We start from the raw sequence: 14,125 nt of genomic DNA, 5'->3' as shown, positions 1-14,125 counted from the left end.
AAGGAGCATGGCAGATGAAATAAAACTTTGGCAGCGGCACGAAAGAGGCATTAGCGGATCAGCCGTCCCTTCTATGTCCTGCCTGCGTTTGCTCTCTTTCAAGTTCAATGAAGGGGAGGCAGCATGGGCGCACAGTGGTTAGCACTGCTGCCTCACAGCACCAGGGAACCGGGTTTGATTCCGGCATTAGGTATGACTGTCTGTGTGGAGTTTGCATGTTCTTCCAGTGTCTGCGAGGTTTACCTCTGGGTGTTCTGTTTTCCTCCCACAGTCCAAAGATGTGCAGGTTAGGTGGATTGGCCATGCAAAAATTCCTCTTAATGTCCAAAGGTGTGCAGGTTAGGTGGGGTTACGGGGATAGAGCAAAGGAGTGGGCCTAAGTAGAGTGCTCTTTTGAAGCATTGGTGCAGGCAAATTGGGCTGAATGGTCTCCTTCTGCACTGTAGGGATTCAATGAAATTGTGTGAGGGTTGGTGATGGTATGAGGTGGGGGGAGAGCGGGGGGGAGGGGTTGATAGTCATTCCACAATTATTTCTTCTGTGGCTTTGCCAGAATTTAATTTCACTCCATGGTGCCTCCAATTAATATGCCATTTATGTAATAACTGGACCTGGCTGAATTACTGAAATGAAAGGGTGATTTTATAACTCCACAATCTTCATGTGGAGACTTCACTGCCAGGAATTTTAGCAATTGGGGCTTTCCACCCCCAGCCCCAATATTCTATCTAAATTCCTGCAGCTGAAGTTCCACACTAAGTGCACGAGTTAAACCAATTCATGCCATTGAGTTCAATATTTTCTGTTTACATTAAGGTTCTCTCAGATTTTGCATTTTGTAATAATTTACATTTACGTGCTTTTTAAAGCTGTGGTATATGCTTCTGTTTGGAGGATAAATTAGTGCAGACTTTGTCTCTGCAGGCAACTTTATTTGAAAGGTGAAATTAATAAGAGATTGGAAGACAATTATATTAGTTGAGTGGATTTTTGTATATTTTTGTATATTTTTACATGCATTTTCCATGGCTCTTGGCAGCTGTGGCTCAGTAGGTAGCTCTCTGAATCAGAAGATGGTCAGTTCTAGCACGGGGAGACTTTAGCACAGAAATCTAAATCAGCACAACAGTGCAGTGCTGAGGGAGTACTACATTGTCAGAGTCATCTCTTGGATGAATCATTAAAGCGAGGTCCTACCTGTTGTATCAGGTGGCCGTAAAGGATCCCATGGCACTACTTTGCAGAAAAGCACAGGTGTCCTGGTCAATATTTATCCCTCAATCGCCATCACTTGAAAGAAATTAGGCCATTCACAATTTGCTGCACGTGGTATTTTACTGTGTGGAAATTGGCTGCAGTGTGTTGTACATTACAACATTGACTATACTTCAGAAGTACTTCATTGGCTGCACTGCACTTCAGGCTGTCTTTGGATTGGGAACATGCTCTGTATAAGTGCAAATCTTTTTTCCTTATTAATGTTTTGGTTATATTAGATTGGAAATTTTCGGTACCAGTTGTATGTTGCATTTTTAATTGGACATTGCCATACTGTCTGCTATATTGTAAACAGTTATGTTGAAAAAGTATTTTTGATGTTGAATGTATTTTTGGGGAGAAATACTTTGGAAGGACTCCTGTAGTTTTAACAGTTGTGCGTACTTGGACAGCATGTTGTCAGTATTTTGGAAAGGTCGGATGTCTCTGAGTTGAATTGATGACTAGGTGGTAGGTTTGTGTTCTTGTCCTGTACTCCCCAAGGGAAAGAGGAAGGGAAACCTCTACGATCCTGCTGGCAATTTTCCCAGGAGCAAGAAGATAGTATGCATGCACAGGAGAGTCTACATACCTCAGCACTTTTGTGCTTCTTTGAGAATTGTTTCCTCATTTTCCTACCGACTACTAACATTTTAGTGTGCACTTCAAGTTTATTAACTTTAAAAATATGGGAACAATTTAATTAAAAATGTGACATTCTCTTCCATTCCTGACTGCTAAAAATCTTTTTTTTTAATAGCATAGCCCTTGACTAGACTTGTTTTGTGACTGCAGGTGCACCGGCAGATCACGCTCTTTCTCGAGCTGCTCCAGGGGTTTCTGCAGCTCATAACAACAGAGATTCATCTAGGCACCAAAACCCAATGAAGGCCAGCAATGTATCCTGCCAGAATATGTCAAGGCCTTCAGTGATCGGTACGGTAATTGTATGTCTGGTCTTATAGCATGAACCGTGACTCAGCAGGTGCATCCTTTCAAATGAGATGTTAAACCTCAGTCACATCGGCTCTCTGAGATGGAAGAGACCATGGAGAATAGAGGAGTTCTCCCCATGTCCTGGCTGATATTTATTTATCTTTCAGTCAACATCACTAAAGAAACATATTATCTGCTCATTATTACATTGCTGTTTGTGGGAGTTTGCTAGCAACCAATTGGCTACCATATTTTCTCCATTTCAACAATTAACTACATTTCAAAAAGACTTCATTGGCTGCAAAGTGTTTTGGCAATCCTGAGGTAATGAGAGATGCTACACAAATGCAAGTCCTTCTATTTTTTTTATTTCTGTGAAAATGTTAATCAGGATTCACAGCTCGTTTTGGATAATAGATTTGTTCTCACTGAGTGACTTCAAAATGCAGGTGTATATTTCTGCTGCATATATTCCTTTATCTGTTAGTGACAGCAGTAAGCTGTGTGTTTATTTACATATCTCATTGCCTTTTAAAAGACTTTCAATTGTCGTTCATTTGGAAACCTGGAAATTTAAACTGACCACATCAATATGAGACTGATTTCTGCACCCTGGCCTATGAGAATAAAGGAAACAGGAGCAGGTGTAGACCACACAACCCTTTAAAACGCTGTCATGCAATACAATTATGGCTAATCTCCTACTTCAATCCACTTTTCCATTGTTCCACATATCATTTGATTCCCTGAGCGATCAAAAATCTGTTTATTCTGGCTTTGAATATATTAACGATCCATACTACCCTGGATAAGGAAATTCAAAAGACTCTCAACTCTTAAAAACAAATGTCCAATTAAGGGCAATTTAGCATGGCCAATCCACCTACTCTGAACTTCTTTGGGTTGTTGGGGTGAGACCCACGCAGGGGAGAATGTGCAAACTCCACATGGATAGTGACCTGGGCTGGAATTGAACCTGGGACCTCAGCGCCATGAGGCAGAAGTGCTAATCACAGCAGCACCATGCCACCTAGATTCACAACTCTTTGAATGACCTTCTTACCTCATTCCTAAATGATCAACCCTTTATTCTTGGTCCATGTCATTGGTTCTATGAGATGTCCAGGTAACTCCATCTCCAGTGGCATTGCCTCTGTGTCCTTACTGTCCTTTATCCTTCTCTACTACCCTCCTTACGCTTAAGAGTTGTGCCTTTCCTGTGGGGGATGTTGCTCCTCATCGTTACTGCACCATAAATCTGAGCGTCATACTTCCCTTGCCAGCTTGTGCCTTCCTTCTGCTCATGTGGCCACCCAATTGTGCCTGGAAACCTTTCCCCTTTTCTAATTCCGCTGCAATGCAAGAAGGTTGCTGACTCCCTCACTGCCCAAGCATGCAGTTAATACTCCCCCAACAACCTGCCATCTGATGATACCTGCGTGTTAATGGCTGAGATTGTTCCTGTGTCATTCTCTCTTTTCCCTGGGGTGGCCATGACTTGCTCCCCATTGTGTTGCCACTTCCTTGTCCCTGCTTTGCCCTTGACCTAGCCTGCAACCTAACCACCTTCACCAAAATCTCTATGAGCACTCAGTGAGCTCTTTAATAACCTTACGAGAGAATGGATAGTATTAAGACCCGAGAGGCTAAATAAATCGGTGAACGCCAATTTATTTACAGTCACAAAAAGTCTGCTTACAGCAAGAAATATATTTTCAGAGTACAGTCACATTGGGACAACCAATATGCCGGTCTCTGTCAGGGTCGGCCTTTATATTATGTTCTTATGAGCCACAGCTTTCACCCACTAGCGGGGAAGCTCATATTCCACGAGTCCCATGGGGAGATCAATTGGGGACCCGCTGGCACTCTTGGGGATTATTACACCCCTCAAAACCCTCTCCCTCCAAGCCCAAAAGATACCGCTCTGCCACAGTCCGAGGAGGCCTTCTACGCCGCTCTGCAAGTGATTGTGTTTCTGCCAACGGCAGGTCTGGGTCGGGTGGTGTATAGCAGTTTGCAGACTGCCTTTTCCGATATGATCTCCAGAGGGATTTTGCTGAGGCTCCAGACATGATGTCGTCTGTGAGTTCGGATGTTATGGTCTCCATCTCCAAGCCAGAGTCGTCGTCATCTTGACGGTCCGTGTTGCACGCCTTGGCTAAGGAGTGGTCCATGAGGTGGTGGAGGTACTGACGTCCCTGGCTGGCGACCTCTGAGGCGGTATCTCATTTTTTAAGTTGGTTGATGTGTTTACGCAAGGTCTTGCCTTGGGTCTTGAACTTCAAAGATATGGGCCCTATTTCTCCAGTACAATTTCCGGGAGCCAAAGGGCACCATTACTGACGTTCTGGACATAAATAGCGCCCCCTGGTTGAAAACTTCTCCCCAATGTCCTGTGGTCAGGATACTTTCTTTGCAGGTCAACTTTTCTGTCCAAACCTGGGAAAATTAAACTTAAATGAGTTCCGAGGTACCAGTCCATTAGCAGCTCTGTGTGGTGCTACCCTTATCGTGACAGGCGGCATGGCCCTATAATGAAAGTGGAACCTCGCCAGTCATATGTCTGGGGAGCCTGTGCTCTGCTTCCACATGCCCTGCGTCCACAAGGATCAAGAACATGGACTCATGAAAGGTCCAGTGAAGATCATGCGCAGCATAACTCAGGGATGCCCTGGCCATTCCCAGGGGTGAGGAGAGACTGAATGAGTGAGTTTCTGGTGTTCTTGACATGTCAGGCATCTTTTCATTACCCGCTCATGTCACCATTTATCCCTGGCCACCAGACATAACACCGTGTCAATCTTTGAAGCCCAGGGTGACCATTCTGCAGACCTTGCAGTATCAATTCCTGGCCTGGCTGCAGTATGACCACACAAGCTCCGACAGGAGGATGCTGCCTTCAAAATCAGCTCCTGCTGTTTGAAAACGTAGGGCTGCCAGGGGTGTGTGGGGGAGGGGAGTAATGTACCATGCAGTAAGATGTGGCAAAGCTTTGCCAATGTGGGATCTCTCTGTGTCCATGTGTGTATCTGTGTGGCTGTTACCAGCAGAGAATCCATGAAATTTAAAGCCACCCTGATTTGGTCCGCCTCTAGTGGAGAAGGGGGCTTCACAGGCAACGGAAGATGGCTGAGGCCGTCGGCATGCGCTATCTGGATCCCTGGGCAATGATGAAAGGTGTACCCATACGCCGCCAGCAATAGAGCCCAACGCTGAATCCAGGCCAAAGCTATTGGGGGGGGGGGGGGGGGGGGGAGAATCGCCTTGTCCTGCTTGGAAAGACCCAGCACTGCCGTATGGTCTGTGATAATTGAAAAGTGCCACCCATAGACATATTGGTGGAAGTTCTTTACTGTATCACGGCCAAGCCTTTTTTCTCAATCTGGCCATAGTAGGATTCCACAACTGCCGGGGTTTTGGAAGCGTATGTGATGAGGCGTACTGTGCCATCATCCCACCTTTGGGATAGCACCACCTCAGTGCCGTCTGGAGAGGCATCATGAGTGGCCGGGAAGTATCGTAGTGGGCCAGCAACTGGGAGGATGACAGCCGTTGAGCAGAAGTCTTGCACTTGTGTCCATTTCAAAGCCTTGCAATAAAATTGAATGCACAGTGGAATGAATCCAAGTTAATGCTTCGAACCAACTGCTTTTAATTTAGAAACTCATTTGATTGTTGAAATGACCTGAAACAAAATTCTTTAGCATATGCAGAGTTGCAAGCTTGAAATTCTTATCATTATCTTTATCTGTGCAAGTTCTTATCATAATTACTGATACCTTTTGTGCTCTTGAACAGGCAACTTAGCTAATTCAGGCCCTCCAAAGAAACGGCACAGGGGTTGGTCACCAGATGCATCATCAGCAACAGAAACTAGCTCTATTCAGAGTAATCCACTAGCTCCAAATTCAGGAAGCAAAGCAGGTAAGATGTATCGCTGATATTCTCACGATCAAGTTTCTATTATTAGTATTTCTAGTTCTTTTTTATATCATTGGCTATTCATTTACTTAATGTACAACTATCTGGTACACGTGAAATTTATTTACAGTTCTTTTAGAAGTTTTATTTTGCCCTGCTTTAAGTTGTTTTGCCTTAACATTGCCACTTGATGGGGACTATATTCTTGTTTACTGTTGCAAGTTTTGTTTTAAAGTCAGTTCGCGTTGGTCTGACATAATCTGATTGGAGGCATTTTGGTCACTCCCTAATCCTCCTTTTCGCTGTTAGCCTTCTGGGTTGCAACTTTTCCAGGTCAAATATGACACCAAGGTTGTGTGCAGTGTAGACTCAGTCTGTTGCCGGGGCGAGAGATTAAATCAGTAGTTAAGGATGTGTACCCCGAGAAACCCACCAAACCTCCCCAGCAGATCCATAATCTTTCCCATACTCTCCAATGGATCCGAAACATACAGCAAGAGGTCATCGGCAGAGAGCAACACCCGATGCTCCCTCTGTCCCCTCATAATCCCCCTCCACTCAGTCGACCCCATGAGAGCCATTGCCAACAGCTCTATGGCCAGTGCAAACAGCAACAGCGATCGTGGGCACTTCTGCCTCGTACCCCTGTGTAAGTCAAAGCTTTGTGAGCTCATACCATTCGTCCTCCCCCTGGCCTTTGGGGCCACATACAGCAACCGCACCCATGCCACAAATCTCGACCCAAACCCAAACCTTCCCAAAACCTCGAATGATTACCGCCACTCCACCCGATGAAATGCCTTCTCCGCGTCCATGGACACCACCACCTCCGGTACCACAGGCCCTAACGGATTCATCACCACATTCAACAGCCGTCTTATATTACTCGCGAGCTGCCTGCCCTTTACAAAACCTGTTTGATCTCCTGCAAACACCCCCGAGGCACAATCCTCCATCATCCCCACCAACAACTGCCTGTGTTATGGTCTCCGGTAGCTCCCCCTTCTCCAGTGCTTCATTAAATGCCTCCAACAGATGTGGTGCCAGGTCTGTCGCAAATTCCTTGTATAATTCCGCTGGGTACCCATCCAGCCAGGGGCCTTCCCCAACTTCATGTCCCTGATACTATGCAGCACCCCACTAAGCCCTCGCGGCTCCTCCAATGCCTGCCTCTTTGCTTCCTCCACCTGGGGAAATTCCAGCTCGTCCATAAATCGCCCCATGTCCACCTCCTCTCCCTTTGGGTCCACCTCGTACAGTCCCTGGTAGTACTCCCTAAACGCCTTGTTTATCTTCCCTGGGAATTTCTCCCCATATTCATATTGCACCCCACTTGCCCTATGCGGTTGCCCTACCGCCCTCCCCGTTGTCAGCCTGTCAAACTGCCGATGCAATTTTATCCTCCTCGCCAATCCCTCCAAGGTGTGCACCCTCGAATACTTCCTGTCCACCTCCACTATCTCGCTCACGAAATGGTCATGTTCCTCCCTTCTTTCCCTATCTGCACGAGCCTTAAACAAAATAATTCCCGCCTCCCGCCCCCGGACAACTGCCTTCAGTACTTCCCAAAAAATGGCTGTGGACCCCTCTCAATTCTGAGTCAACTCCACGTATTCCTAAATTTCCGCCCATACCTTATCACACACACCGGGGCATGTTTGCAGCCATCAAGACGTACCCTGTTGTTATTGCCATGGCTGCACCCAGGTGCTCTCTTTCCTTCTGTACTCTTTGGTTCCTCTGCCCTACTCCCCCCGTACTCTGGGTGGCGTCTTCCCTCCTTTGTTTTCCTGTTCTACACTCCTCCCCTCATTTTCTTCCTTTGTCTGTTACGGTGTCCCCTCCCTTATTGGTTGCTGGTCATGAAGAGGTCCTCTAGCAGGTTGGTAAATTGCTTCCATGTGTTGCGGAAGCCTTCCTTTGATGGTGTATTTTATCTTTTCCAATTTAAGGTATTCCGCTAAGTCGGAGAGCCAGTCTGCAGCCTTTGGTGGTGCTGCTGATCTCCCGCTGAGCAGGAGTCTGTCCAGTAGGGTGTGTCCTCGTCGCTGGGGGAACATTGCAGTTTCTTTGTGGAGGAAGTTCCTTAGTTGCATGTACCAGTGCTCGTTCCCTATAGGGAACTGGAGTTTGTCTGTTAGTTCCCCCAGGTTGCTGATCTGCTGTTTACATATAGGTCTCCTAATGTCAGTACCCTTTCATCCAGAGGGGAGACACTTTTTAAAGGAGGCATCCATTGTTGCTGGGTGAATTGATGGTTCCTGCTGATGGGGGCCCTAGTGAACATTGCACCCAGATTGAAGTTATGCCTGAGTTGATTCCGCATCAGAGTGACCACTACCACCAGGCTCCTTGAAATCCTGGCTGGGGGAAATGGGAGTGGGACTGTGGCCAATGCTCGGAAGGATGTTCCCATGCAGGAGGTCACCCGTTCCCCTCTAACTCCTTAATCCACCGTGTACTCTTTCTGCCTTTGTCTGCTTTGGTGAAGAAGGCCTTGGGGATGAAGAACAGATGTGATCTGAATAGAAAGAGGAATTATGGCAGCACGTTCATTTGATTACCCGTGAGGGAGAGGGGTAGTGGGCCACACCTTCGCAGGTCCCTCTTAACCTCTTAGACTAGATCAATGGGTTCCACTTGTGGATTTGTGTCCAGTTGTGGGTTATCTGGATCCTCAGGTGTCGAAATTTGGTTTGGGCAAGCTTGAATGGCAGCTCTCCCAGCTCTGATTTCCATACTCCCCTCACAGAAAAGATTTTGCTCTTGATCAGGTTGAGTTTGTAACCTGAGCAGGCTCCGAATTCCCTTAGGAGTTCCATTATTCCCTCACGTGCTAGCCAGGAGGTTGGACACATAGAGGAGCAGGTCAGCCGCATAGAGTGAGCCTCGATGCTCCATGTCCCCCCTCTGGATGCCTCTCCACCCCTTGGCTGCTCTAAATGTGATAGTGGCTTGATTGCCAGGGCAAATACCAGCAGAGATAATCGTGCCTTTGTGCAGCCTAAAATATTCAGAGCTGTTGCCGTTTTTCTATTAGTTCACCATGGGGGCACTGTACAGTAGTTTCAACCATGAGGTGAACCCTGGCCAAATATAAAACGTTCCAATATCTCCATTCAACCCTTGCGAAGACCTTCTCTGCATCTAGGGAGATGATCACTTTTGGTGTCCCCTTCCTGGGTGGCGTCATAATCACCTTCAGCAGGTGTCTGATGTGCACCATTAGTTGTCTTCCCTTGAGCAAAGCCTGTCTTATCTTCCACGATGACCTCCAGCACGCAACTCTTCATTCGCCTTGCCAGGGCCTTCATCAGGACTTTGGTGTCAGTGTTTAGGAGCGAGATGGGTCTGTATGACCCACACTTCGTTGGGACTGAGTACCGCACTTTTTTCAGCATCAGTGATATTGAGGCCTATGCCAGTGTGAGCAGCAGGTGCCTATAGACAAGACGTCATTGAATATCCTCCACAGGTACAGGGCCAGTGCCGGCGCTAATTTTTAGTAGTCTAGTAGTCCACCGGGAATCTGACTGGACCTGGTGCCTTCCCCGACTGAATGGAGTAGATGCACTCCATGACTTCCCCCAGTTTTAGTGGTACTTCCAATCCCTGCATCTTTTCCCTCCCCATAGCTGGTATGTCCAACCCGTCGAGAAACCACTTTGTCTTCGAGTCGCCCTCCAGGGGCTTAGAGATGTATAGCTCTCGGTAGAAAGTCATGAAGGCCTCAGTGATTTTTGTCTGGTGCCGTGTCTAATTTGCCATTCCTGTCCCATGCCTGCACTATCTCTCTCATGGCTGCCTACTTTCTCAGCTGGTGAGCCAGCAGGCGGCTGGCCTTGTGTCAATGTTCATAAAAGGTCCCCCGTGTCTGGTAGAGCTGGTTCACTGCTTTCCCAATGGAGAGCAGGTAAAATTCCATTGGTAGCTTTTTCCTATCTGCCAGTTCCATGGTCCGGGCCGTGGAGTACCACCGAACCACCTCCAGTGTGGAGTGAATTAGCTTTTGCCTAGCCGCCCTTTTCTTCCTGCCCCTGAGTGTCCTGTAGGCTATTCTCACCATCTTCAGTGCCTCCCAGAATGTGGAGGGTGAGACCTCCCAATTTTGGTTGCAAGTTACATATCCATTGATGGCCTATGACATTCTTTCGAAGAGTGCCTCGTTGGCGAGGAGGTGGGTGCTGGGCCCGGCCCGCCTGCAACCTTACATCCATGAAGTGTAGTGCCTGGTTAGAGGTTTATATTGTGGAGTATTCCACCCATGCTACCCCTGGAAGCACAGATTTACCAACTGCAGAGAAGACGATACAGGAATATACTTATTGGACTTGGGAAGAGGAGAACTCCTGCCTCAGATGGTTGAACCTCCACAGGTCTAACACTCAATAGTTGCTCCATAAAGGTGTTTATTTCCTTAGCCATTGCGGACCTGTTCTCCTGATCAACCACCCTTCCCTTAAGCACTCTCTGCCTTAACAACCTTGCCAACGCGGCCTCGAGCGAGTCAATCTGCTTGCTCTGGCCGGTGCTGCATTCTCCAGGTCCCGCACTGTCGCTTCCTGGGTCTCCAGTCTCCGCTCTGTTCTTTCCAAATGCCTCTTTGATGGAGGAACAGAGTGGTTTCTATGGTCGACCTCATGGCTGACATGACGTTCTCCTTTATAGCATCCCTGTGTTTTCTGGAGCTCTATTGAATGAAACTCCATCCACTTCTCTGTCGGTGGGTGGGCCGGCCTTTGTGTTGGCGATCCTGCTCGTCCACCATTCTCTGCTCTCCTTCACTCCACGTGACTCCTCACTCTAAGGTCTGGATCGTCCTCTCCCAACTCTTACTTTTATTATTTTTTTGTCTCCATGGCTGATTCGAAGGTATTTCCTTGGATGGTTGTTAATTTGGGGTGAGGATGGGAGGGGTTATTGTTACTTTGGTATGCGATTTATGGGGTAAAAGTGCTTAAATTGAAGTTGCCAAGGAAGATCCACCTTTTGTGCGACCGCTCAGCACATCACCACCATTGAAAATCATCAAAATTGTGGTATTTTTACAGACATTTCCTGATTGTCCTGATTGAGCAAACAATATTTTTTGTCCAAGACAAAGATCATTTCTCAAACCTTTGTGATCACAATTCTCCAATTTCTGACACAACATTATTCACTTGTGATGTGATCATGTAGTTCTGATTTTAAAATTTTATAATGTGCATGTGCAGAAGGGAGTTAAAAGTTGGTCACTATTGAAATATATGTGGTCAGTCAGCGGTTATCTTGTTGCTTTACTTGGGTCCATAGCAGTTGAAAGCCAATGCAAGAAAGGGTTGCATTGCATACTGAATTGTCCATTTTCAATAATGGCTCATGTAATTTATTGTCTCCTTTTGCTAGTTGCAGACACTGTGGAATTAGCTTGTATGACTCAATCCAGCCTTCTAGGACCAATTCCATCACCACTTACTACCTCAGAGGAGCCTGTCGTTGTACCTGACAATCTACTTAAAATCTGCAGGACCAGACCTGTAATTTTTAAAGGTAAACTATTGTAGATTAGTCATTTAGGTCTTGGTTTTTACTGTTGGGTGGGAGCTCGGGATCAGCTGGTGCAGGGACACAAGTTGGGGACATGGTGGCCCTGTCACATTTAACAATGGGATTTCGCTGAATAAAATTACGTGGATCCCTGCCTCTCCCTTGGTCAAATTCACTAACTGGCCATGGGGGAGTGAGACAAGAGAGGAAATTTGTCTGCAGTTGATTATAGCCAGTGAACTGTGAGAACAATCCCTGATGGTGAGCAGAAAGAGATATTCCGTGGTCTTCATAGTCAGCCTGCGGAAAGATTGTGTTTCCTCGCTTTGCATGATCCTGGGAGGCTGGTTGGCTAATACCTCAGATCCTCTTGAGGGCCTGAGGAAAGCACTTCATAAATTAAAAGAGAAAGACAATTTCTTTAGAAAAATTAGGGCAACATCCTCTAGCCAGTTGGCTCTGACATCCTTGAATTTGTCATATATGACACTTCCTGGAAACTAGCAAAAGGACAGGAATTGAGACACCTCCAAATAAAGCCTTACTCCGCATAGAGACAGTAGGGTACCCCGGGGCCCCAGAAAACACACTACTAAAGGACCTGATCGGCACAAGCAGCGAAAAGGGGGGTGATATGTGGGAAAATTTACGGACAGCTACTGGACAGAGCCCGAACACCACTGGACGGGACCAGACAAAAATGGGAGGATGAACTGGGGACAGAGGTAGAATGGGGACTCTGGAGCGAAGCTCTGAGCAGGGTGAACTCCACCTCCACCTGCACAGGGCTAAGCCTAATGCAGCTCAAAGTGATGCACAGAGCGCCCTTGACCAGAACCCGAATGAGCAGGTTCTTCCCGGAGGAGGAGGACAAATGTGAACGGTGCCAGAGGGGCCCAGCCAACCACACCCACATGTTTTGGCCTTGCCCCAAACTTGTTGGGTTCTGGACAGCCTTCTCCGAGGCAATGTCCAAGGTTGTGGGGGTGAGGGTGAAGCCATGCCCAATAGTGGCAATCTTCGGGGTATCAGAGAAACCAGAGTTACACACGGGGAAGGGGGCCAGCGCCCTTGCTTTCACTTCCCTAATCGCACGCCGGAAAATCCTGCTCGGCTGCCGATCGGCAGCACCACCCAAAGCTGCAGACTGGCTTGCTGACCTCTCTGAATTTCTCCACCTGGAGAAGATTAGGAAGGCTTCCTGGATACTTGGGGGCAGTTTGTCGGCCTGTTCCAAAACCTGTTAGAGGCCAGCAACGAGGAGTAAGCTAGGGAAAAAAAAAGATGAGGAACCAGAAGACTGTGCAACCCGGTCAGGGGTTGGGGGGGCGGGGGGGCGAAAAGAAGGTAGGGAAACCACAAGAGGAGGGGAAGGATGCTGAAGCCAATGGGGATGGGCGGGCTATCATAGACCGATCCAGAGGGCAACAAAATGTACATAGAGTTAGTTAAATGGAGGACAAAACAAACCTCTGTAAAATAAAGTAAATTGGCACGGGCTAGAAAAATGTAATTTATATTCACAACTGTTTATAAATATGAGAAAAGCCAATAAAAATATTTTCCAAAAAAAAAATATGACACTTCCTAACTTCACATTAACATTATGCCATGATGCCAATAATGTCATCAGGTTGTGACTTCTGCATCTCAAGCAGACCTTTTGGTGGGTGTGTGATGCAAATAGCCTGCATTACGACAGTTAATATTGCTGCAGCTGGGAATGTGATGGGTTGGAGGCAGGATTTTGATTTTCAAGATTTTAATTTTGTCTTCCTAACTCAACCTGGGGGAGGGCTGAGCAAAATTGAGACTATAAAATCACAAGGTTCAGTCTATAATTGACTCAGTTCTCGTACACTTCTGGTCTGCCAAACCGATAGCAGAACTGTAAATTTGCTTATTTAGTGGAACTGGAACTTTGCAAAGAATTGTTTGCTTGTAGTTATAAAGAAAGATATTTTAACTGCGTATGTTGCTAAAACTGCATGTGAATGTCTGAATAATGCAGATAATGAATCAAAACGAGATAATTAATGATTGTGAAGCGAGAGGATAAATGGAACAATTTCATGTTTCAGGCCATGGCAACCTTCCTTACCTTTGTGGTAATCTGAATGATATAGTGGTCAGTCCACTGTTGCAGAACTGCTACAGAAACACCCAGTCTTTCCCCCGAGTATATGAACAACATGGTACATCTGTGACTACAGTATTATCCATAGAGATGCAAGTCTTACTGACGGTGTACTACCTAGCCCAGCTTGGTAAGGGTTAACTGTTGTTTTCTTATTCATAAATTATCAGTTATTGCTCTGAAGTTAGCAAATGTTTACCTTGTTCAGTTTCTTTATTTTAATCAAAGCTATTTTTTTGGTACAATAAATCTAATGAGTGGTAAAGCTCTGGAATTCTGTCCCTGAACCCCTCTGCCTGTCCATCTCTCCCTCTTTGTTCAATTTACACTTTAAAACCCACC

The 14,125-nt window shown here is 46.5% G+C and overlaps 1 protein-coding gene across 1 annotated transcript in view; it reads left to right on the top strand.

Annotated features, from left to right (window-relative positions):
* The window catches only part of greb1 (growth regulating estrogen receptor binding 1), a 252,071-nt gene that overhangs the window by 61,000 nt on the left and 176,946 nt on the right, over window positions 1-14,125 (top strand). Inside the window, exons 6-9 of the mRNA XM_038800249.1 lie at window positions 2,053-2,193; window positions 5,995-6,120; window positions 11,506-11,649; window positions 13,728-13,913. Of these exons, the coding sequence (XP_038656177.1) occupies window positions 2,053-2,193; window positions 5,995-6,120; window positions 11,506-11,649; window positions 13,728-13,913 (597 nt within the window). The remainder of the gene's footprint in view (window positions 1-2,052; window positions 2,194-5,994; window positions 6,121-11,505; window positions 11,650-13,727; window positions 13,914-14,125) is intronic.

The sequence above is a fragment of the Scyliorhinus canicula genome, chromosome 6, assembly GCF_902713615.1.
Source record: "Scyliorhinus canicula chromosome 6, sScyCan1.1, whole genome shotgun sequence".
Classification (NCBI taxonomy): domain Eukaryota; kingdom Metazoa; phylum Chordata; class Chondrichthyes; order Carcharhiniformes; family Scyliorhinidae; genus Scyliorhinus; species Scyliorhinus canicula.
The sequence above is the reverse complement of the archived record's forward strand: the minus strand, read 5'-3'. Positions and strand labels throughout refer to the sequence as shown.